The 22,695-nt window shown below is 39.4% G+C and overlaps 4 protein-coding genes and 1 non-coding gene across 7 annotated transcripts; 1 reads left to right on the top strand and 4 right to left on the bottom strand.

The window, feature by feature from the left end:
* Positions 1–4,724: 4,724 nt before the first annotated feature.
* LOC113059642 (C-type natriuretic peptide-like) lies at positions 4,725–6,977 on the bottom strand. Its single transcript, XM_026228182.1, has 3 exons — positions 6,651–6,977; positions 5,640–5,769; positions 4,725–5,544 (listed from the first exon to the last, which is right to left on the bottom strand). Exons 2-3 carry the CDS (start codon positions 5,736–5,738, stop codon positions 5,245–5,247), a joined length of 399 nt encoding a protein of 132 aa, XP_026083967.1. The 5' UTR covers positions 5,739–5,769; positions 6,651–6,977; the 3' UTR covers positions 4,725–5,244.
* Positions 6,978–11,692: 4,715 nt separating this feature from the next.
* On the bottom strand, positions 11,693–19,504 carry LOC113060148 (probable 28S rRNA (cytosine(4447)-C(5))-methyltransferase). Of its 3 annotated transcripts, XM_026229014.1 has the most exons (17): positions 19,334–19,504; positions 18,779–18,906; positions 18,602–18,641; positions 18,416–18,474; positions 18,105–18,328; positions 17,673–17,883; positions 17,376–17,575; positions 16,981–17,070; positions 16,077–16,164; positions 15,838–15,978; positions 15,507–15,646; positions 15,317–15,406; positions 15,067–15,189; positions 14,643–14,740; positions 14,389–14,525; positions 13,816–14,309; positions 11,693–13,496 (listed from the first exon to the last, which is right to left on the bottom strand). In XM_026229014.1, the coding sequence occupies exons 2-16, from the start codon at positions 18,882–18,884 to the stop codon at positions 13,864–13,866; spliced, it is 2,193 nt and encodes a 730-aa protein (XP_026084799.1). In that variant the 5' UTR covers positions 18,885–18,906; positions 19,334–19,504; the 3' UTR covers positions 11,693–13,496; positions 13,816–13,863. The 3 variants fall into 3 exon arrangements, with proteins under 3 accessions (XP_026084799.1, XP_026084800.1, XP_026084798.1); XM_026229015.1 differs by lacking the exon at positions 11,693–13,496 and having other exon boundaries at positions 13,532–14,306; XM_026229013.1 differs by lacking the exon at positions 11,693–13,496 and having other exon boundaries at positions 13,534–14,309.
* Positions 17,137–17,278, bottom strand: LOC113060247 (small nucleolar RNA SNORA29). The gene has a single exon (XR_003278220.1). It is a non-coding gene; the product is annotated as a small nucleolar RNA SNORA29 (small nucleolar RNA).
* A 295-nt stretch (positions 19,505–19,799) lies between the features above and the next one.
* Positions 19,800–20,790, top strand: LOC113060147 (general transcription factor 3C polypeptide 6). The gene has a single exon (XM_026229012.1). It carries the CDS (start codon positions 19,890–19,892, stop codon positions 20,430–20,432), a length of 543 nt encoding a protein of 180 aa, XP_026084797.1. The 5' UTR covers positions 19,800–19,889; the 3' UTR covers positions 20,433–20,790.
* Positions 20,791–21,123: 333 nt separating this feature from the next.
* LOC113060146 (ribosomal RNA small subunit methyltransferase NEP1-like) lies at positions 21,124–22,677 on the bottom strand. Its single transcript, XM_026229011.1, has 5 exons — positions 22,481–22,677; positions 22,258–22,359; positions 21,973–22,114; positions 21,652–21,860; positions 21,124–21,519 (listed from the first exon to the last, which is right to left on the bottom strand). Exons 1-5 carry the CDS (start codon positions 22,628–22,630, stop codon positions 21,406–21,408), a joined length of 717 nt encoding a protein of 238 aa, XP_026084796.1. The 5' UTR covers positions 22,631–22,677; the 3' UTR covers positions 21,124–21,405.
* Positions 22,678–22,695: the final 18 nt, after the last annotated feature.

The raw sequence follows: 22,695 nt of genomic DNA, 5'->3' as shown, positions 1-22,695 counted from the left end.
GACCCTCCAGAGTCAGGGCCAGTCACCGCTGACCCTCCAGAGTCAGGGCTAGTCACTGATGACCTTCCAGAGTCAGGGCTAGGTACCATGGACTTTCCAGAGACAAGGCTAGTCACCGTTGACCTTTCAGAGTCGGGTCAAGTCACTGGTGATCTTCAAGGACTGAGTCAAGTCGCCGGTGATTTTCAAGGACTGAGTCCAGTCACTGGGGAACAAGTGCAAGTGACCAATGATCTTCACGAGCAGAGTCAGGCCAGCACCAATCTTCTGGAGTCCAGTAGAAACACCAGGGGATTACCAGAGTTTCGTTGGTCCGGCCGCACGGACGTCTGCTCCGCCCTGGGGGGCTCTCGTCCTGATCTAACGGTTGTGGTGGTCTTCTGTTCCGCCCTGGGGGGCATTCGTCTTGACCACACGGTTGTGGTGGTCTTCTGCTCCGCTCTGGGGGGCTCTCGTCCTGACCACACAGTGGTAGTGGTCTTCTGCTCAGCTCTGGGGGGCTCTCGTCCTGACCACACGGCTGTGGTGGTCTTCTGCTCCGCTCTGGGGGGCTTCTGCCCTGACCACACGGTGGTGGTCTTCTGCTCCACCCTGGGGGACTCCGGCCTCGACCACGAGGACGTGGTGGTCTTCTGCTCCGCTCTGGGGGGCTCTCGTCCTGACCACACGGTGGTAGTGGTCTTCTGCTCCGCTCTGGGGGGCTCTCGTCCTGACCACACGGCTGTGGTGGTCTTCTGCTCCGCTCTGGGGGGCTTCTGCCCTGACCACACGGTTGTGGTGGTCTTCTGCTCCGCCCTGGGGGACTCCGGCCTCGACCACAAGGACGTGGTGGTCTTCTGCTCCGCCCTGGGGGGCTTCCGCCCTGACCACACGGTTGTGGTGGTCTTCTGCTCTGCCCTGGGGGGCTTCCGCCCTGATCACACGGTTGTGGTGGTCTTCTCCTCCGTTCTGGTGGGCGCCATGTAATGTCCTTCATGTACTTATGTTTTGTGTTTTTTGTTTTCTGTTGTGTTTTCTGTTGTGTTTTCTGTTGGTTCCCCTCTGTTAGCCTGGCCCTCCGTCCCTCCCCCTGAACCTCCTCCGGTCCACCTCCCTCCTGGTCTCCCTGTTTTGTGTTTACACTTCTGGTGTCTGTTCACCATGTTTTTATCTGGCCCTCCGTCCCTCCCTCAAAAAAAAAGTCAGATTGTGCAGAGGAATCATCTGTTTCTTGTGGTCTTGTCCTGGTCATCATCTGAGACAAAGTCTTTACAGGGGAGCTGTATCTGGGGCTCTAGTTGTCCTGGTCTCCACTGTCTTTCAGGGCAGTAGAGGTCCTTTCTAGGTGCCGATCCACCATCTGGTCTGGATACGTACTGGATCTGGTGGCTACGGTGACCTCGGAATAAGAGAGAAACAGACTAATATTAGCGTAGATGCCATTCTTCTAATGACGTAGCAAGTACATAGGGTGTTATGGGAAGTGTTCCCGGTTCCGGTTTACCTAAATAATGCAGCCTAAAAATTATTTTATTGGATTTGGATATTAGAAGCACATTAGTGTGTTATGTGTAAGCCAGGTTAAAGAGATGGGTCTTTAATCTAGATTTAAGCAAGCAAGCAAGCAACTTTATTTATATAGCACATTTTTTAAACAACAGACGCTGCCCCAAAGTGCTTTACAAAATTAATAACATTAAAATAATACAATAAAATAACTATATCTTATTCAAAAGCTAAAGAAAACAAATAAGTTTTTAAATAGGACTTAAAAGTTGTTACCGATGGAGCTGACCTCACATGGAATGGGAGACTATTCCAGAGTTTGGGACCTACTACAGAAAAAGCACAATCTCCTTTTGATTTTAGATTACAATGAGGGACCTTTAAAAGCCATTGATCGTAGACCTTAGGACTCTAGAAGGAGAGTAAGGAACAATAAGATCACTGATGTACTGGGGTGCAAGGCCTGACAGGGCCTTGTAGACAAACAAGAGAATTTTAAAATCAATCCTGAATTTGACCGGAAGCCAATGTAAGGATTGCAGTACAGGAGTAATATGGTCTCTCTTTCTGCAAGAGTGTGTCTGCTTCCAGAACAATGTTAGGTAGATAACTCCATAGTTTGGATGCTAAATAGGAAAAGTATCTGCCATCTGCAGTTGTTTTTGATATTCTAGGTTTTAACTAATTGCCAGAGTTTTGAGATTGCAGCCGACGTAGAGGATTATAATGTAATAAAGGCTTGTTCAAATACTGAGGTACAAAACCACTCAAGGCTTTATAAGTAATAAGCAAGATTTTAAAATCTATATAATGTTGACAGAACTGGCCTAATATGGTCTTACTTCCTGGTTCTAGAAAGAACTCCAGCTGCTGCATTTTGGACTAGCTGTATATGTTTATTAAGCATGCATAACAACCACCAATAAAGCATTACAATAATCTAACCTTGAGGTCATGAACACATGAATTAACTTTTCTGTATTTGACATTGAAAGCATAGGTCATAATTTAGATACATTTCTGAGATGGAAAAATGCAGTTTTACAAATTCTAGAGAAGTGGCTTTCAAAGGAAAGCTTGCTATTAAATAGCACACGTAGGTTCCTAACTGATGAAGAAGAATTAACAGAGCAGCCATCAAGTCTTAGACAGCGTTCTAGGTTATTACATTCAGAGATTTTAGGTCCAATAATTCACAACTCTTTTTTTTCAGAATTTAGCAGTAAGAAATTACTCATTATCCAGTTATTTAAATCAACTATGAATTCCATTTCATAAATTTGTAAGTTTTGTCAGGCCACAAAGAAATATAGAGATGAGTATCATCAGCATAACAGTGAAAGCTACGCCATGTTTCCTGATGACATCTCCCAAGGGTAACATATAAAGCGTGAAGAGTAGCGGCCCTAGTACTGAGCCCTGATGTACTCCATACTGCACTTTTGATTGATATGATACCTCTTCATTCACTGCTACGAACTGATGGCGGTCATATAAGTATGATTTAAACCATGCTAATGAAGTTCTATTAAAGCCAACAAAGTGTTCAAGTCAATTCAAAAGAATGTTGTGGTCAATAGTGTCGAATGCAGCACTAAGATCCAATAAAACTGATAGAGATACAACCACGATCAGATGATAAGAGCAGGTCATTTCTAACTCTAAAGAGAGCAGTCTCAGTGCTATGATACGGTCTATATCCTGACTGGAAATTCTCGCAGATACCATTTTTCTCTAAGAAGGAATATAATTGTGAGGATACCACCTTTTCTAGTATCTTGGACAGAAAAGGGAGATTCAATATAAGTCTGTAATTTACTAGTTCTCTGGGGTGTGTGGCTTAATAACAGCCAGTTTGAAGGTTTTGGTGACATATTCTTAACACAATGATGACTTGATAGTAGTCAGAAGAGGATCTATGACTTCTGAAAGCACCTCTTTTGCTGACAAGAAACTGTTTGTTTAAACTCTGTGTGGATCATTCTTTACTATCTCTGTTAGTTGGTATGTGAGGTTGTTATATATTAACTATTAACCATAAAGTGGTATAAGTGTAGAGCTCAGAGTCCAGGATCCTATGTTGTCTAAAGTGTACACTGCCCAGGTGAGTCTAGTGTCTTGAATCTCAGGATACAGTGCCATCTTGTGGTCAAAATAAAAAATGCATTTGAGCTTTGCTTATATAAATGTGCAATAATGGGGAAATATATTGATGTAAATAATAAGAAACAGAAAATTGGGTGGTTACTCAGAGATTTGTTGAAGTTGTTGTTGGGGGGGGGGGGGTCACTGAATGACTTGAAGTGACTAAGATTAATTTATTTTAAAATAATACAAGCCCTTCAGGTAAAAAAGGTTTAGAACCACTGTTTTAAAAGTGAAAGCCGCCCTAAATTAGTGGAGAAAATTTCATTTATTCAACACCATGCCATGTCAAAATGATATGACTGTCTTTCTTCTCTTAAAACAAGTTGACAGTAGTGACAGATATGCCCCAAAATTAAAAAATGTGAACATAAGCAGCAAGGTATTATTACGTTTTACAAGTAAAAGAACACCTATAACAACACCCTTAACAACCTCAATAAGGATTCTTAGCATTTTTATTTAACATTTCAATTTCTGAATTAATTATTGTTTTTATTATTCACTTTTATATTAATTCATACTGTAAAAATAAAAGAGAATATGACATGCATCATCATAATGGGCTAATTTACCAAATTAACATTTATCAGTTCTTAGAGAGATTATCTATAAATTATGTAGTTCAAGTTAAGATTTTGTGCCTAAACATAGTATGGATTTTTGTCATACAAGCTATAATCCTAACACCTACATAAGCATTTCACAGGCTGAATGAGTGGTAAGAAATAAATGGATTTTTCATGCAGTTGTAGTTCCCAAATGAACATACATCCAGTGGTTGTGGATGTATGTAAGACTATCAGTTCCTTCGTAGCTTTAGAAGAGCAAAAGTTTCTGCAGAGTGGTTTTGTTTAAATTCACTTACAATAACTGTTAACAGTACATCATATGAAAATTCGTTAAAATACTGAATATCTTGCACGTACAACTCATTTATCCACCACTAAACCCTACCCACTCCTCACCACAGAAAGATGTGGATATGTGTCAGCCTCTGTGTCCTTGTTCAATAGAAGCTGATTAAGACTAAAAATCCTGTCACATTCCTCCATTTGCATATTTGCAGCCCATGAACTCGTTGATTTGCAGTGTGTGGGAGAACACATGGAGGATAACCTGGGTTTAGAAAAAGGCAATAATAACACTTAACGGTGTCGGATCAGGAAACGCAATTAAGAGACATGCAGGAAGCAAAAAGAAACTTGATGTGGCAGAAATTTTATTCATGCAACAAGCACAGAAGGGGAGCAGTATATGTTTATTTTCTGTAAATCATGCATTAGGCTATCTGAGACATTACTTTAAGATCTTTACTTATTAGTAAACTACTAGCAGATTATCAAAATTACTGTATCTCATCTACATCTCAAGGAACAAAGTAAACACTTAATTCTTGCTACCTTCTTGAAGAAATAAATTAAATATACAAGCAACAACTGACTTAAAATCCAATGTAAAAATAAGTATATTGAAAAGCACAATATAATGAATTTGTCCACCTAACTCTTTTCACGGGGTCCAAAACCTGACTAGAATTCGGTAATGACCTCTACATAAAGCTAAGAGGGACAACAGTCATCTTATCATCTCGGTCCGTCTCTCAGTTCATTATTAGCAGCCAAGGCCACTCATAGAGCCAATCCGATCCAGTTTCAGGCCAAAACAGCCTCGGTTCCAACCCCTCCGTAATCGGTCTGGTGGAGCTCGCTTCTGATTGGCCAAAGCCCCCTTCAAGAGGCGGAGCCAGGCATTCTCACTCTGCACAGGTATGTCAATCCACTTGGGGTATTCTGCTCCCTTTAACCCAGAGCTGAAGGTCTGCATGGGCTCTTCTGACTGGTCACTCGTGAGGTTCTCAAGATCATCAAGGGTCAAAAGGTCATTGTAGCGCTCAAGGAACTGCTCGATGACCTGCATAGTGGAGACAGGAAAACTTTTTTAAATGACAGACTACATTCTATTTACTACTTAAAGCCATATGCGTTTAGTCCTGTGAGGAAGCCCACCTGCATGGCTTTGTCAGGTGTGTGAAGGGTTCGGGTGTGGCCTGGCACCGGATTGGCCAGAAGCACTAGAAGCACCACAAATACAGAGGAGCACAGCATGGTGCAACTGATAATGGCCCCAAATGCACCGCTAGTGTGAGTGGGTAAAATAGATTTAGATGAACAAAATTACACTCAAACACAGATAAAGAAAAGAGAAGCATGGAAATAAAAACACACACAAAAAAATCTGCAGACAACAAAATACACAGTACATTAAAAAAAAAAACATAAAACAGAAAGAGGTTAGGTAATGTTATGTGTTAAACCAGTTTTGATAAATTAAACAATTTAAAAATTATAATAAATAAAAAATTATTGGGAGTATGCTATGTAACAGTTTAACAGTAAATATGTCAATCTCACAAAAAAGTAATCAAATTAATTTGATTCAATTCGGTTCTGTCCAGACTTTTTACTTTAACTGTTTTCTGTATGTGTGTGTAATTCCTATGACAAAATCATTTACATTAGATAAGTTATTTAATGCAGTATTTTTATTTTATACATTTTTTACTGTATGATACAAAAATGTTTGATTTTCTGTTTAAATCAGCATAAAGACAGCAAAACAAATATTAAGATGATGTATAGAAACCTTGACATGCAGAACTTCAATACTTTTTTGAACATTACCGGAAAAAGGAATGATTTTTAAAATGTAATTTTATTTATAGATTTTTGCATTAAAGTAATTCGAATTTGACAGAGTTTGTAATTGTCATGAAAATTATGCCACAAAGGTAGGTACCAATTTTTTTAAAAAAAAAAATCTAAATTAATAAAAATTCATGCAAAAATGCCACAAGAATGTTTTATTTGTGAAACATTTCAAGCAGTCTTACTGATATAAATCACAACAAATCTAGTTGTTAAACTAGGTTTTCAAATGAAAAATCTTTACTGTTTAACATGGTTTCATAATGTTCTCAAGAAAATAAGCAGATAAAGTTTTCATATTGTTTTACTCACCAATAATAGTTCGAGGAGCTTTTAAAACCTGACTGAATGCTTTAGTCCTCCATGCCACTGTCTCTCTCTCTCAACTCAGTTTTTGGCACCTGCTAAGAGCATCCCTGTCTTTTCCTCTCCGCTCTCTTCCTTCCTCTGTGTGCAGGAATCTGATTTAATGTGAGTGGTGTTTGTATGTCAGTGTGTGTCTGTGTGAGCTAGATGAGTATGTTAATAGTCACTCATATGTAAGGATGAGGTGTCTATATATCCTTTACCCCCCACAACACACACCTCTTTTCCCTCCCTTTTCTTTCTCTCTCTCCTTCGTACATGCACATATACGCAAATGCACCTTATTATCTTGATGTCTCTGGGATGATGTCAGAGGTATGGTGGGGGTGTTTGATGTTGTCGAGGGGATGCCACCTTCTGACAGGAGTATGACATCATATGCACGCACACCGCAAAAGAAGTCGTGACACAAATGCAGGGCACCACAACCAGGTGTTGTCTCCCTCCGCCCTCTACTTTAAATGATCTCATCCTTCCTTTTTTTCATTCCTCATCCATCCATCCATCCCTTGTCTCCTCACATCCTTCTGTTTGCAAGGTGCGACTTTGGCTGCCAAAAGCAACACCTGCTGGCAGAATATTGTGTCTATTGAGAGGAGGCCAACACATATTTAGTGGACTTAACTCAAGGAGATATATAGAGCTTTCAATGTCTGTTTGAATAGGAAAGAGACATTTCTAGCTGTTCCTGTGTCATACACATAAAAGCAAATGCTTGAGTCAGAAACGCATGGTCGAAATCCATCATCCGAATAAAGCTAATTTTTAAAGTGCATTTGCACTAAAAGTCACTTATTGAATATGAAACCTTACATTTTCCCCCATCAGTCCACTTCTGTGGGTCACTGTGAGAAATGTCTTTGTGTGTTTTTTCTCTCTCTCTCTCTCTCTCTGTCTGTAAGTGCCATCACAGACTGCCAGTGCCATCTGCTTACTGCTCCCTCGGCATCAAAAACACGATATGAGAGCCAGCAGACACACACACACACACACATGAACGTGCAATATGCAAGAATATCACTAAAAAAACATAAAACATACAAAACTGTATCAGTAAACTATATCACATTGAAATATTGCTGTAGAAACTTAGAAAGTTGGAAAAGTGTACAGAATTATTATTTTCTTTTCTAATGTTATAACTTTATATGGTCTTTTTTCCATGCACTAATGTAGAACTTTATCTAAATACTTTACAATACTTTGTAATACTAATATACTAAGGTATGTATCAGAAAGGGTCCTCTATAGAAAAATGACATCCACCAAACATAGTACTTGGTTTTCCTCTGCAAAGGAAAAAGAAAGAAGAAAAAAGAAGGTGACACAATGCATTAAGATCTGGGGTGTGAAAACTTTTTGAACCGGATGATTGAACAGGGTAATTTTGTCAAGTGGGAACATTCTGAAGGGCAGTAGTAAGTAAAAAAAAAAAAAAGAGCTAAATAAACATTTACGCATCATCCTGTTCAAAAGTTTACAGCCCCGCTTTAAATGCATCGTGATTCCTTTGTAAGCATCAGTAAATGTTTTCATCTTTTGTAATAGTTGAATACGGGTCCCTCACTTGTCCATATAATGTGAAGAGATGGATCACAAGATCATACAGTAATTGTTGGAAATGTGACAAATATGCAGAAGAGGCTGGAAAACCTGAGAATGTGCAGGAGCTGTTTTCTGAAGAACAGCGGTCAGATTAACTGCAGAACAAACAAGTTACAAACAACTATCACAAAGCATGAAAACAGCCAAGGATCCCTTAGGTTGCAACAGACAGCTTCAAGTATGTACATTTTTGTACATTTTTGAATGGGGCAATTTTCATAAATTCAGTAATTTGAGTATTATGTTAAATATCTGTCATGTGAAATAGCTTATTCAAGACAGTATAGGCTACTAAATGTAATTTTGATGATCCCCTTATTTTGTTATAGTTATTGCAATTTTGTACATTCTGCATGAAGAAATTGTGAGTAAATATTATATTATATTATATTTTTACAAATAAATATTTATAATATACAAAACACACACACAATATATGATAAATTCATGATCTAACTCATAGCATATAAACACAAACAGACACAACACAGTGTAACACAATAACAGCCTAAAAAGAAAATTTCTAGAAAACCGCACACAGAGCCCTGAGGTATCTCTGACTTCTTAAAAGCATCAGCATCCAGAGAGGGGCTCTTGTGTTTGATCAGGTTGAAGCCAGTGTTTTTACAGTTGTGTACCCTGTCTGAGTTTCTCACACAGTGAAGGATCTGAGGTTTATCCAGCCAGCTGCTGCCACTAACAACCAGTCTAGCTGGAACCTAGCGACAGAGCCATTTACAAGATCTAATTTCTTTATTTACATTACAGAGCCTATTTACTCTAATTACAGATATCAGTCAAATTAAAATGTACCACATTTAATAAGAGTTGTCAAAAAGTCAAGGTTTTTGTTTACAAAAAAAGTAATAATTTAGTTTTCGATCATTTATTAACCATCCAGCATCCTTTGGGACATATGTGGGCAAAATCTTTTTTTTTTTTTTTTAATTTGTCCAATAAAAATAAATAACTCCTACACAATGCAGAACATATACAAATTAACAAACGGGTCAGTCTATACAGCATTCTCAGTGTGGCACACACACATAAAAATAAGCATATTTGACATACAAATATAATACTTTTAGAGGTAAATAAATAAAATGAAAAACCACAAAATTTAAATTGATTGATAGCTTTTATTTTATTAAAGATACTGTAGCAATATGATATCTATACAAAAGAAATATTGAAAAAAATCACACCTGAGATCTTTGTGCCCAAATGTCATGAAGAACCAATTAAGGGCTATAATAAGGGCTAAATAAAACCGTAAGCCTAGATTAAGCTAACGTTTTACAGCGCTATCGAGGCTACTGTGTCATGTGTCACATGACAAGCATGAGGATCCGACCCCCTTCACTCGTTCCCCTTCAAAAATAATAAGCGCATGCCGCCCCTGAACCTATTTCCTCCTTATCAGTTCACCTTGACTGGGTGACCAAAAGTTTCTGAACACCAAACTGGAGTCGTTGATTTGCATTCAGTCATGTTTTAATGGAGGCTGTTTTCAGAGGCCAAGGATCTACAAAATAAGCCCATCCTCTCAAAATGGACCAAAACAGATAAAAAAAATACAAGACTTTCACCCCATCTATATATACTTTTTTTTTTTTTTTTTTTACTGCAGCCATGCATGAGTATGATTCCCTTCTCATGAATGTTCATAGAAAGTCATTCAGGTTTTGAAATGAATGGCACTTCATTTTTTTGGTGAACTATCCTTTTAAGAAAATGTTCAATTGGGAGCTAAGCGGCTGTGACTATGAAATAGATTCAATAAGCTTATTAAATTAAATTAAATTAAATTAAATTAAATTAAATTAAATTAAATTAAATTAAATTAAATTAAATAATAAATATAATTGCATAGCAAATAGTATTCATTTATTAGTAGTAAATATTTATTTTATTTAAGACTGCATGCTTTGGGAGTACTACAGTGAAAATTTATTTTGTAAAAATATTTTTTAGTTTGATCACATTTTTCTGTGTCCCCTAGGTACACTAAAAAACTGTGTTTATTCTTTAAAAACCCTTATATAAACTCTTTCACGGGTTTTCCGTGTTCTGGTATACAGTAGAGGGTGTTATTATCAAGAGACCAGGTTATTATGACTCTACTGAAAGAGTATTGAATCCCTGGATCAGAACACAGTGATGAAGAAGCAGAATCAAACAATCACATATGTAAGTAAGCATGTTCAGATATTCGTACAAAACAATATTCTGAGGGCCATGAAAGTCTTGCAAAGAAAAGATGATGCTGGCAGTAACTGGCAACTTAAAAAAAAAAGAGTTAATTAGAATTCTTTTATCTCAAAACTATTATATAACCCCTTTAAATTCTAAACTAATAAACATTATTATTATTCAGCAGCTATGCAGAATGATTTTAGAAGTTTATTCAAGTTGTAGGACATGATTGCAGACACAGAAGTAGAGATGTCTGCTTCTCGCAGACAGCAGAAGGTGCTTATTTTATATAACGCACTCATCAAAACAGCAGAAGAGTAATTGGCCCCTACAGTCCTTTCTGACTGTCACTCAAGAGACACAGAGAAAGAGCCAAAGCCACACAGAGAGAGAACGCTAGACCGAGAGAGAAGGTGTGTGGGAGGACGGGTGGGCGAAAAGAGAGGGATGAGACAAGGATGAAAACGAGGGTATGGTAGGACACGGCTAGAGCCCACCAGCATGTCACCTCTGAGTGAGAGAAAGAGGCGAAGGTGGGATGTGTGTGTGTGTGTGTGTGTGTGTGTGTGTGTGAGTGTACACGCATGTGTGGTGAGAAACAAGAGTGGGCAGAATCGTCTGTGTAGGTGTGCGGGTGGGTGAGAGGACAACTGACCCTGAGAAGAGCACTACATTTAAAAAAAAAAAAGGTTTTAGAGTTCAGAAAGTTTGTAGTGAGACTGAGAGAGAAAGAGAGAGAGAGACAAAAAGAGGATGTCAAGGCCTGAGATGGGTAGTGATTCTGTCAGACCCAGCTGTGACAGACCTTCACTGTGCACAGGACAAAACTAAGCAAAAACAGATCAACAAGCTGTACTGTATATTTCAAACAAACATATTGTGGGAACATGGCATTCTGCATTAAATAAATGTCAAGATTAAAAGTTTGCCCTCGTTTTGTATGGTTCTCTTTACTCATCTAGAGCACAAAAGGAGATGTTTTACAGAATACAATGAAAAGTGAATGGGAACTGTCAAGCTGCAATAAATATTAGCGGTTAATTAGCAGTTAACCTGTTGCTATCTGACCTGAACATATGTTTGTCTCTGTGCCATGTGGTGAATCAAACTCGTTCAGATTCAGAGGGAATGAGTCATGTATGCTGGATCCACTCCGTTCAATTCAAACTCAGCTGATTACTTAAATATTGATCACTGAAAAAGAACTGATTGAAAAGTCATCCGTGTTTGGTTTCTAAACAGCCGACAGAGTGCAAAAATGTTGTCAAGAAAAGTGATACAGTGCCATTCACATATTTTTGATTTAAAAATGTAAGAAGCAGGGATGTGGGATGAAAACTGAAGGTCTAGAGATGCGCTTTTTCAGGCTAGTGCAATGAAGGAAAAAACAAACGTGGCTGTTTTTTTTTAGAGACGTTTGTTTTTTAATAAAAACCCATCTGTCTAAATATCACATGTAATATCGTATAGTGGAGAATGCAAATGCACATTAAGGGCAACCCTAAATATTCTGCCTTAAATTATTAAATACAATTAATTGAAAGCTTTTGAAATGATCCAAAGAACGTTTCATTTTTGGTTGAACTATTCTTTGGCTGAAACGGAGTGTAGTTGGGTTTGACAGCTGCGTCTCCCAGGTACAGACTTGAGCGAAGGCCTACACGTTTCTGCAGTCATTCCTGATCTAGGCAGCTGGAGGATATAACGAAGACTCTGGCGTATTTCCCAGCAGTGAGAGGATTAACTATACGCTCAAACTGTGCAGTCACGACGAGACACAAACATGCCCAGAAGCACCACAATCAAAACACAGCGGAACATAAATTAAAGGGGCGGGTGGGCCGGCCCGGCACATTTACATAAAGGCAACACCCCAGGCCAATGGAATTAATGTTATTTAAGTATCTGTTTCATGTGCTAAATTGTGGTTTTTACTTCCATATCCACACGTTTTGAGTTGTTGTGAGCAAGTTGCTATGCTAGGATGTTGATTGGTGGTTGCTTATTAGCCCAAGTCAAAAAAAGACCCAAATTTCTATGATACGGAGCCTCTTTTCAAAAACAAAACACGAAATATCATAGAGAAGACCATCATGAATTTTTCTGCTTCTGATTCCGCATTCCTTAGTTTAATTTGAATAAGTATATACTTCACAACCATTGTTCAATATATTGAGGTATGCATGTAGTCTGGATGTATTACATTCGAAATGCATGTTGTCATTGTCAGTGACCTACCTTTTTTCTGTACAGGACAAAACAAGGGAAGTATTTCTTATAAAATCTAGACTGGATACTTCTGCCTCTGCAAGGTGATCATTATAATTACCCTTCTACAATGGCACTCAATCAGTGGGGTGTCAAACTAGTGTGATCTGAAGCGCTTTACCCACAAGCCTGCCGAATTGCTTCATCTACAGCCTTCAGCCACAACCTTAAATAATCTCCTTGCATGTAATGACTGCAATGTGATTAAAATAAACGCTTTGCCTACACATGTGCTACATTTCAACAGAACCGCTTTGGGAGGAACAAGTGGCAATAATTATGGAGTTCTGGGCCATCTTTTATGGAGGGAGAGATGGATTTCATGCAAGCACAGAGAAAGCATCGCAGTTCAGAGAGCACTAGCTCGGGGCTTCACGATGCACGATGCGATAAGTACGTTACCATGGTTACACAGGCACCAGGCCAGACGGGTGGGAAGAAAGATAGATCGCACACCGCTGAACTTCATCTGATGAGCGTTTCAGCCATTTGAACCCCAAGAAAACTTTTTGCGCACTGATAAATGTTCTATGGCGGGAGCGAAGCGATGTGAAAAGTGGAGTCAATAGGTGCTGCTGAATAGCAGTCGTGATGCACTCAGGCTCAAGGGAACATTTCACTTCTACATCAACAGTTTTTGATCTGATTTCTGAGGTGACTTCCTGAAAAGCTAAAAGGAAAGGTCAGGTTAAAGACAACTAAAATAACTTGAGTTTGCTTATCGCCTCAGTACGTTTCAGACAACACTTTTTAAGACACCGAACCTCTTTTTATCTTTCTTTTTAATAGATGTAAGAAAAAAGCTCAATCTTACAGGAAAACAGACCACATACTCGCATCCCTTTGCAGTGTTTCAGTTAAAAGTTTCTTTTTCAAAACAAAATCCATAAAAACGGACACCGAAATATACATTTATAACACTTCATAACAAAAGTCTTGAGAAGCAAGATACACAAAATCATTGTGTACGTTTCTAAAGGATGATGCTTCAGTCCCTGACAGCAAGCTGGGATTGGTTTAACTTCCTGTCTTGTGTCGAGTCAATGAAGATCCCAGTCCTGAACATACAGGTCCATGTCAATGAACACTTTCACTGTCCAACCATACTTTTTAACTTCCTAAACTTGTTTTTCCCCATTCTGTTTGTATTGTTCTTCAACAAGTTCTTTCTTTTCATTTCGTTCTTCTTCTCAAACTGGCTCCCCTCTTTCTTCTCCATCACCACCTCTTTTGTTGAATCTCCATTCAGTTCCTTTACCTTCTGCATTTTGTCAGGTTTCTCATTCTTTTTGGATGTTTCACCATCCAACTTAGCAATTTTGGCCTTTTTGGCACCATCGGGTTTTTTATTCTCAGCTTTCACTCCAGTTTTCTTTGTGATGATGGGCGTCTCAGATTTTTTCGGTTTTAATTTCTGCTTCTGGCCCATGTTGCTTTTCTCTGGCGTTGAATTGGGCTTCTGTTGCTTAGACTCTGGATTCTGGATCTGCTCGGACGAGGCTGCGGTCTCCGTTTTTGAAGATTCTTCTTCATCTTCTGAAGAATACGTTTAAAGGATTAAAATCAAATCAGAAACCAAACAAGATGTGGAAACCAATGGGAAACGATTACACACCTCTTTCTCTCGGTGCGCTGGGGATGGCGTTAGACAGCTTCTTTAGCTTGGCCACAAAAAATCCATCCATGTTTTGGGAGTGAGGATAGAATCGGCGAGACAGTTTGAGAGATGGATGGAAACGTCTTTCTTTGAATCTGTGGAGAGGAACGTCATCATTTCTTACACTTCCTCTAGCAAACTCATTAGCTTAATTTGTAAGAGTACATGCTTTATTGCTGTAGATGGATCTCAAATAAGGTCTAATTCATTACCTGATGAATCCCTCCTTGCCAAAGTCTAGTCCAGTGGGGACAAGCTTTACATTTCTCTTCTTTAAAGCATAGTCCACCACCCACTCGTTCTCCTCTACCTATGGACAAGACAAATCAAATCAAATCCTCATAAGAAAATATAAATAAATAAATGAGCATGTTTTAGCAATCATCTAGACATTTCAGTGGGTTTTCAGATACCAACTCATACAATTCTGACATCCATGTCTCCCACTGTTCCTAAAAATGTTGCACTGCAGCACACTGGTTTAAAATTCAACATCTGCAGAATCCATGTCAAATCAGACAGAAACCGAAAAGCTTTTGCTGCATCAACTCCGGCTTAGTTCAAAGGTTGCGTATTTGCAATACTCCTATAACCAACCTATAATGGCAATAATGTGACTGACGATGCATGACTAACCATAATAGAGCATGTGCAGTAAACAAGGTATCCACCAGTTGGAGAATCAGCATTGACGGAGTCAATAGCAGACAGGATGAGCTCCTTCTGCAGGTGAGCCGAGCGAAGAATATCAGCCTCGTCCTGAGAAACAGAGAGATGTTTTAAGTTTTCAATGGAGAATGCACATTAAAGAAACAAAAAATAAAAGAATAAAGGCTGGTCTTAAAAAGCTTCATCATCAAATGCCACTAAGAGAAAATTATTTTACTTTGCCAGTTTTTACTCCTGGATCTTTGGAGATCACTCCTGTCCCCGAACAAGGAGCATCTAAAAGCACTCGGTCGAAACCTCCCATCACCTACCATTCACAATAAAAACATCTGATCAGACATACATAACTATTATCTGTATAGAAATGTATATGTACATGTGATTAAAAAAAAAAGGATGGTGCGGACCTTGGGGAACTGTCTGCCGTCATAGTTGCAGATGACAGCGTTAGTGACACCGAGACGATGGATGTTTCCCACCACGCTCTTCAGTCTGTCTGCATTTGCGTCATTAGCCACAATCATGCCCGTGTTCCTCATGAGCTGAGCTGCATCACAAATGATACACATTTTGTCTTTACACACTCTCAAAGCATTTGGATCTAACATTGTAGAAATGCTGGACTTGGATTCTTTGGTATCGACTGTGCCAATAAAAAATACAAAGGCTCAACAGAGATTAGCCACGTTACAATAACACAGCAGTTGGTGTGACTGTCACAGAGAAGCATACGCTCACCCATATAAGTGGTCTTTCCTCCAGGAGCGGCGCTCATGTCCAGCACCGATTCCCCCTCCTGGGGAGAAAGCGCCATTACAGGCAGAAATGATGATGCACCTTGTAACATGTACTGGCCTGACAAATATTCTGGAGTTGCTCCTATATAAAAGAGAGGATTACAACAAACATCAGTGCTTACAGTCGTGAAGGATGGAGAATGAAAAAAAGTGTTATTTTGAAATGACACTGGAACTAACCAATGGGAACAGAAGAGTCATAGATAACCAGCCCCACTTTGGACCATTTCCCCAATGGATCCAGGTTCACTCCTCTGTTAATCAGAGCCTGTGTTAAAGAACAAGCACTTCGATTACACGAGTGACTCACATGTCACAAGCCTCCCGGTTTTCATCCAAAATATCTTAAATTGTGTTCCGAAGACGAACCAAGCTTTTACAGGTTTGAAACGACATGGGGGAAAGTAATTAATGACAATTTTGAGGTGGAGTAACCCTTTAATTCCATGATTTTATGAATTAAGACTTTGTGCTCTGATTTAAGACCTTTTTCAGATCTTAATATGTGAAAGGACAAGACCCACAGAAACCCAGACACAGATTTCACATTTTCTTCAGGTGTATTAAACTTTGACAAGCAAGTTGTGCAAAATTGACGGATAGAAAACTTTTTGGCTTAGAAGTGACCTCTGTGTGAGCAGTGCTTCCCACATCAGTACACTATTGATGAAAAAGCACAGTTAGTTCCTAATTCATTCAAACATATTTCCAAATTTAGTCTCACAGCAAACAAGAAATTGAGTTAGAGACTGTAATTTTAACCAATGTTGTTTGAACTTCAGATCTGCATGCCTCATTCAGGGGATTATTTCTTTTAAACGCCACACATCACCTACAATATTTTGCACAACGAATGATTGACAGATAAGCGGCCTTTTGACTTTGTTCGGATCATTGACATATGACATTATTGATTCTACTAATACACTGCGGTCATATGCTTTTTGCAACCAGCTCTGATGCCGTGATGACTGATCATGTTTTGGAGCCAATGTTTAACACCGTCCAATCACAGCAGAATTAAATGGGACTCTAACAAAATATCACAACATTTTGGTTAAAAGGAAAATAGATCTTTTCGGACCTGAGCCAAGTCTCTCCTCCTGGTCTTCAGGGTGTTGGTTCTGATGGTGACTGGCCTCTGGATTTCATTGGCCTCAAGAAAATCAATCAGCTGAAATAGAAGATTGTATCTGTGTATCAATCAACATACAAGTTTTACAAAGACAGCTATTTTCTGATATAGATGTACTGTCAATTCATATAGAGGTGGAGGGGGTGTGGTCATCCACCCCTTCAGATCTTGACAGACACTTCCTCTGTCCTGTTAGCATAGCCACACACCTTGTGAAGAAGCAGATGGGTGGTACTAAAACAGGAAGCATCTCTACTTCAGCGATTTAAACTGTAATAAAACCTGTCGTGCTAAGTTACTCCTCATTAGCAGATACGAACACACACACACACACACACACACACCTCAGAGACAGGGAAAAGGTCCATGAGTTTGCTGATGAGGAACTCGTTGTAGCTGTAGTAGGTGCAGAGGTCAGAGCGCAGCAGAGAGAGATACTCCGATCTCTCTTTACCCTCTTCTCTCTTCTCACTGAAGTGAGACAGCACATCCACATTATCTCTGATCCTCTGATGGATGGTCTGTAGGTCCATTGCTAAAAGACCTATACATGCGAGAGATGGAGGGTTAAAATAAACTTTAAGATCAAATAAAAGCTGTGAATTTCGATAGTTTCCTGATATACTAAGAGTTGAACTCACCCTCCTTCGCTCGCTCCGCTGCAGCTGGGAGTTTGAATTGTTCGGTTTCATCAATATTTGCCTGTACAGTATCCTCTTCCTCCTCCCCATCTTCCTTTAAATCATCCTTTTCTTCATCATCATCATCATCGTCATCATCATCATCGTCACTCTCTGGTTTCTTGCTGGTCTGTTTTTTCTGTTTTCTTGCAGCTCTCTCAATTGGCAGAAGCTGACAGGGCAAGTAGTGAGAAGATTACAATAAGGAAAGGCCTACGCTTAGAATACTACGCTGATTGTTTTCTAACAGTGTTAATAGTGTATAACCATATGTATAACCAATAAACAACAAGCAAAGTCAGAGATGCTAAAACTGCTTTAGAGATAATTTCCAGTTCACCTCATATAGAAATGGAAAGTCCTACAAATGTTTTTCATTGGTTGAAATCATACCTCTTCTCCATCACTGTCTTGTTCATCCCCTTCATCAGCACCATAGTCATCAACCATATCATCATCATCCTCCTCCTCCTCCTCCTCCATTTCCTTTTTATCAAAGCCCTCTTCATCATCATCTTCTTCCCATTGGCTGTCACTGTCCTCATCTTCTTCAGATTGTTCAATCTTTCGCTTCCTCGGCGCTGGTTTTAGCCATTTACTATTCTCATCTGTGAATCCTGAATTAATAAAGCATTGATTTACAATTTAATGGGTGCATAAACCTCGTAATGCCATTATAATTTCATTTCTAAATGTTGAAATACCTTTTTTAGGCTTTTCCTCTTGTTTGGGTTCTTTAGTCACTTGAGCTCTTTTTACAGCTCTGTTGAAATTTATTGGGAGAAAAAATAATAATAATAATTTTCACAAGTATTTATCACCGAGATACCAAAATATGACAAAATAATTAACTATGTGTATTTAAAAGTAATCATTTAAAAGAAATATACCGTTTTCTTGATCTGCTTGAAAGTTTTTTTGGCCCATCATCTGTGAATAGAGGATAACCATTGTCATATCCATGATATATTTTAAAAATGAACATATAAACAATGAATAAGTGAAACAAGAAAATATAACCAAATAAACATATCGCTCCGAGAATGTGTTTTTTTTTTTTTTTTTACCATCAACTAAAAACTTGGACAGCTCAGTTTCTGCTCCCTTCTGTTTTCTGGCCTTGCGTCCAGGTCCTCTCTTCACCTTGATGGTGGGGTCCAGCTTCCTGCCCATGACTGACACCTACAAAGATGCTCTACGGTAACAACACAAGAAAACTATTAACAAGCAGATATTTAACAAGAATAGAAAACACCATAATTATAAGGAAAGAAAAACTGAAATCTAGACAGAGTGTGTCTTTCATACTGACATAGGTCCCTACAGATGTCTAGCTTGTAATCGTGACAAACACAACTTTCACTGAGGTGGCTGGTTGATGGTCAGAGTGAAGCAGCTTCCAGTGTTTTACACAGGTAACACTAATATACGTGTTCATAAGGCCATTAAAATGCAAACCCATTATGTTTATATTATTAAAGCGAATTCAATATCATATTTAAATAGAAAACATTAAGATGTAACATACTTTATTTGCGATGCATTTATTAGCACGCTGCTGCAAACTACGAGACGAGCCTATTATGAACCGATTAAAAAACTAAAACTCTTTAGACACTTACCGTTGAAGAAAAACACGCTCTTGCGCTTATTCTGGTCTTCTCTAGGACACACAGAGAAACTGTACCTTTAATTGAGTTAAGTTGACGGAGTGCATGTGTGGCTCTCGCGCTCTGCTGTGAACTAGCGCACGCGTGACTTCAGCACACGCTGGATTCCCGGAAGTCGCTAGCGATTCCCGATTGGTGAACGATTCACTCTTTGGAGTCGGATCTTTTCCTAATCCGTTGATTTATTAATTTGTTTGTTTTTATTGTTGTTTTTTTCTCCAGGTGAACCGAGGTTGAAATAAAACTTTTTAAATAAAAAATACTTTAATAACCGACCAACACATTCGTATGAAACAGAGATTGTTTGTTTATTTTAAAAAACAAGTACTAAGTACTAATGAAGCGTTTCAAAAGTTCTTTACATCGATCTGTTCAAAAGAACCGATTCATGTACATGAACCGGACCTTCGATCATTACTTCCGTCGCGCGAAATCTACGAGAGCAATTTGATACTTGAAGTTGTTGGAGAGCTTCAGTCATCAGTTGTATGACATTTCATAGAGTTATATGAGCATAACTGCTTCCTCAGACACAGTCATGGAGGACGAGTGGGAGGAAGAGGAGCAGCTGGTTGTGGCGGAGCTGTCTGGGATGATCAGCTCGGATGTAATCTCCAGTCGGCAGAGCACGTGTAAGATCGTGGACATCGACAGCGAGCAGCCCGTGATGCAGCTGGGACGGTATCTGTTCGCCGGGGAGTACGAGGATGCCATAGGAACCTGCGTGATCTTTGAAGAGGTCGGTGCAGGTTCTAGTTCAGCTCTTAAATACAAAGGTCACACAATGAAGAAACTAAAGCTTCAGCGAACGTTTCTGTCGGAGAGGAAGGAGGACGAGCCCGTCTCTAGCGGAATAGAGGTGATGACTCTCAACGACGAAGAATCGTTCGGCAGGAAGAGCGCAGTTTGTCACTACCTGGATCCCTTCGACATGGAGAAGTCTGTGCTGGACGAATCTAACGAGTGCGAGGACCCCGAGATGAGCGACGAATCAGCGGCTGAGATGGAGGAGACCGAGACCGACGCGCGAGCCGCGCTCCTGGAAGACTGATCTCTGATCGTGTAGATACTGCATCGTGTACATAGCGGTGTATGCTTAATAGAAGTGGTTTTGTATTTTGGTTGCATAAGTCTAGTTTATGTGTCCGTTCCATTTGAATATTATTTTATTAAAGATGCACATCTATTTCTATCTATGATCCAAGTCAGTGGTTCGCTTCTGAATCATTCAGGTTGAACACCTTTTGCACCGCAGTATTGTACAATAACAGAATGCAATAGTGTCAATTGTTTTATTTATTACTATTATTGAATAGACGCTGCCTTGCTAGGAGAACAAAGCCCTGCCTATAGCATAGCTAATCCAATTAATACATAATTATTAAACACTGGTTTATTATTGCTTGGCACTAATCGTCTTCTGTATAATGGTGTATTTTTGTGTTGCATGTGAAAAAAATAAATAAATACACAATGTCCAAAATAATCAAAACAATCACAAACTCATCCCAACTTAACAACGGCTGCAGCAGGAACTGTTCAAATGAACTCTGCAAAAACCGAGAGCCTGAGACCCACTCGAAAAGGTGTGAAGTGTGGTGAAAGAACAAGGAAAAACAGGAAAGAAAACAAACCCAGCAGGAAAAATAAACATGAAGCCTAGACAGACAAAAAAAAGACCTTTAAGTAACATCTAAAGCAGATCTGACAGTAAAGGAGACTAAGATGTCACGTATCAGAAATAGTTTTAAATGCAAATATGAGTTTATTACTATATGTATAGACATATACACTATGAAATTGAGGTTTAATACCCCACATTTTAAAGGGGTATAACTGTTTGCTTCAGTGGGAGTTAAAATGGTTACAAAATACATTTTCTCCTCTTTTGTGATGTCATATAACACAATTTTTGCTCAAAGGAGTGGCCCATATACACACACACACACACACACAGAACACAGTCCAAAGGCCTGTTCCTCAATCAGACAGAAACATGAAAGTTCATAATGGTTTGGTTTTCATCATAACACTCCCCAGACCTCTTCAAATGCTGAACAGATTTTGGCACAGGTCAGAGCAGCAGACAGAGGATAGTTACTGATGGACACCGTCTTCTCTGTATAGTCAATATTCACCTATGACAGGAGGGGGAAACAGATCAGTGATTGATTTCAAAAGCGATGACACAATGCACATTTCTGAAATTATTTTCTATGCACAGAGAATATGGTTCATCTGGCTGAGAGGAGAAGCAGGATCAGACTCACTGTGCCATGTGCAAACGCTCCAATGACAACAGCGGCGGGTCCATCTTCAGGGACAATTGTTCTGGGACACACAGCATCTCCTGCTTTGAAGGATGTCGAGTATCGGGGGCATCCAGCTGGCAGGTGGTCCGACACTGGATTCTTAATCAGCCTTAACAAACGCTGAGGACCATCAGCCGCTCTCACACTCAGCTTGTGCAGCAGCTGGACTACACGAGGACAAACAGAAGATAAACTTACTCTGAATCTTTCTGCATTACAACACTGACAACATTGAACTGACTGCTGATTACAGTAAATATGCAAATAGAGTGAATTTACCCATTAGTCCACAAAACCGTGCAAAAGTGCGAGGAATTCTCGTCTGTGGGTTGATCTCGATCAAAGCGTTCTTCTCTGTGTGAATGTAGACTTGAAGCAGTCCAGCTCTGTTCAGAGGACTGTCCAGTAACATCAACAGGCTCTGTGGGAACACAGACGGGACATCAGAGGACAGATTCTCAGTGCATTCGAAACATTTATAAGTTATAAGTTGTAACTTATTATTTTAACTTAACTCATAGTGTATCTGCTCAATAATGTCTCGTTAAAAGAGTTGAGCTTTACCTGATGTGTGATATCAGGGCGAATCTTCCCTGGGTCTCTTCCACTCTTTATGATCATACTCTTATGTTGATCACAGTTCAGCAACTCAAATGTCTTTCCAACCTGCATAGAGATACGCTAATATTTAAATACTGACACATACAGTTAGGAGAAGTGTTATTGTTTACGCTGTACTGGCGATCCCAGTGAATAACACCCGAGCCGCTGCGTAGTTGTCCTTTACCTTCACGGTTTCAAGCGTCGCTCCTTCTAAAACAACAACAAGACGCTTTTCCGCCATCTGCTCCTGCAAACTTTTTTGTTGTTTTGCCGGTTTTGGATCATATTCATCTAAATGCTCCAGACCACGCTTGTCTCCAGCGCGTGCAGCCATGTTGACACCAACTCCGACGCATTAAATGTGCGTCACAACGACGCGTTTGCGCAGAATCGCGCTGG

This window comes from Carassius auratus, chromosome 41 (assembly GCF_003368295.1).
Source record: "Carassius auratus strain Wakin chromosome 41, ASM336829v1, whole genome shotgun sequence".
NCBI lineage: Eukaryota > Metazoa > Chordata > Actinopteri > Cypriniformes > Cyprinidae > Carassius > Carassius auratus.
The sequence above is the reverse complement of the archived record's forward strand: the minus strand, read 5'-3'. Positions and strand labels throughout refer to the sequence as shown.

Coding starts and splice junctions, on each gene's coding strand:
- LOC113059642 (XM_026228182.1), bottom strand. CDS start 5,738: ATGCTGTGCTCCTCTGTATTTGTGGTGCTTCTAGTGCTTCTGGCCAAT. Junction 5,545..5,639: donor CACCTGACAAAGCCATGCAG/GTGGGCTTCCTC, acceptor TCCACTATGCAG/GTCATCGAGCAGTTCCTTGA.
- LOC113060146 (XM_026229011.1), bottom strand. CDS start 22,630: ATGGCTGCACGCGCTGGAGACAAGCGTGGTCTGGAGCATTTAGATGAA. Junction 22,360..22,480: donor CGACGCTTGAAACCGTGAAG/GTAAAGGACAAC, acceptor ATCTCTATGCAG/GTTGGAAAGACATTTGAGTT. Junction 21,861..21,972: donor ACGGTTTTGTGGACTAATGG/GTAAATTCACTC, acceptor GTCCTCGTGTAG/TCCAGCTGCTGCACAAGCTG.
- LOC113060147 (XM_026229012.1), top strand. CDS start 19,890: ATGAGCATAACTGCTTCCTCAGACACAGTCATGGAGGACGAGTGGGAG.
- LOC113060148 (XM_026229014.1), bottom strand. CDS start 18,884: ATGGGCAGGAAGCTGGACCCCACCATCAAGGTGAAGAGAGGACCTGGA. Junction 17,071..17,375: donor ACCTTTTCCCTGTCTCTGAG/GTGTGTGTGTGT, acceptor CTTCTATTTCAG/CTGATTGATTTTCTTGAGGC. Junction 16,165..16,980: donor GGAGGAGAGACTTGGCTCAG/GTCCGAAAAGAT, acceptor TCTTTAACACAG/GCTCTGATTAACAGAGGAGT.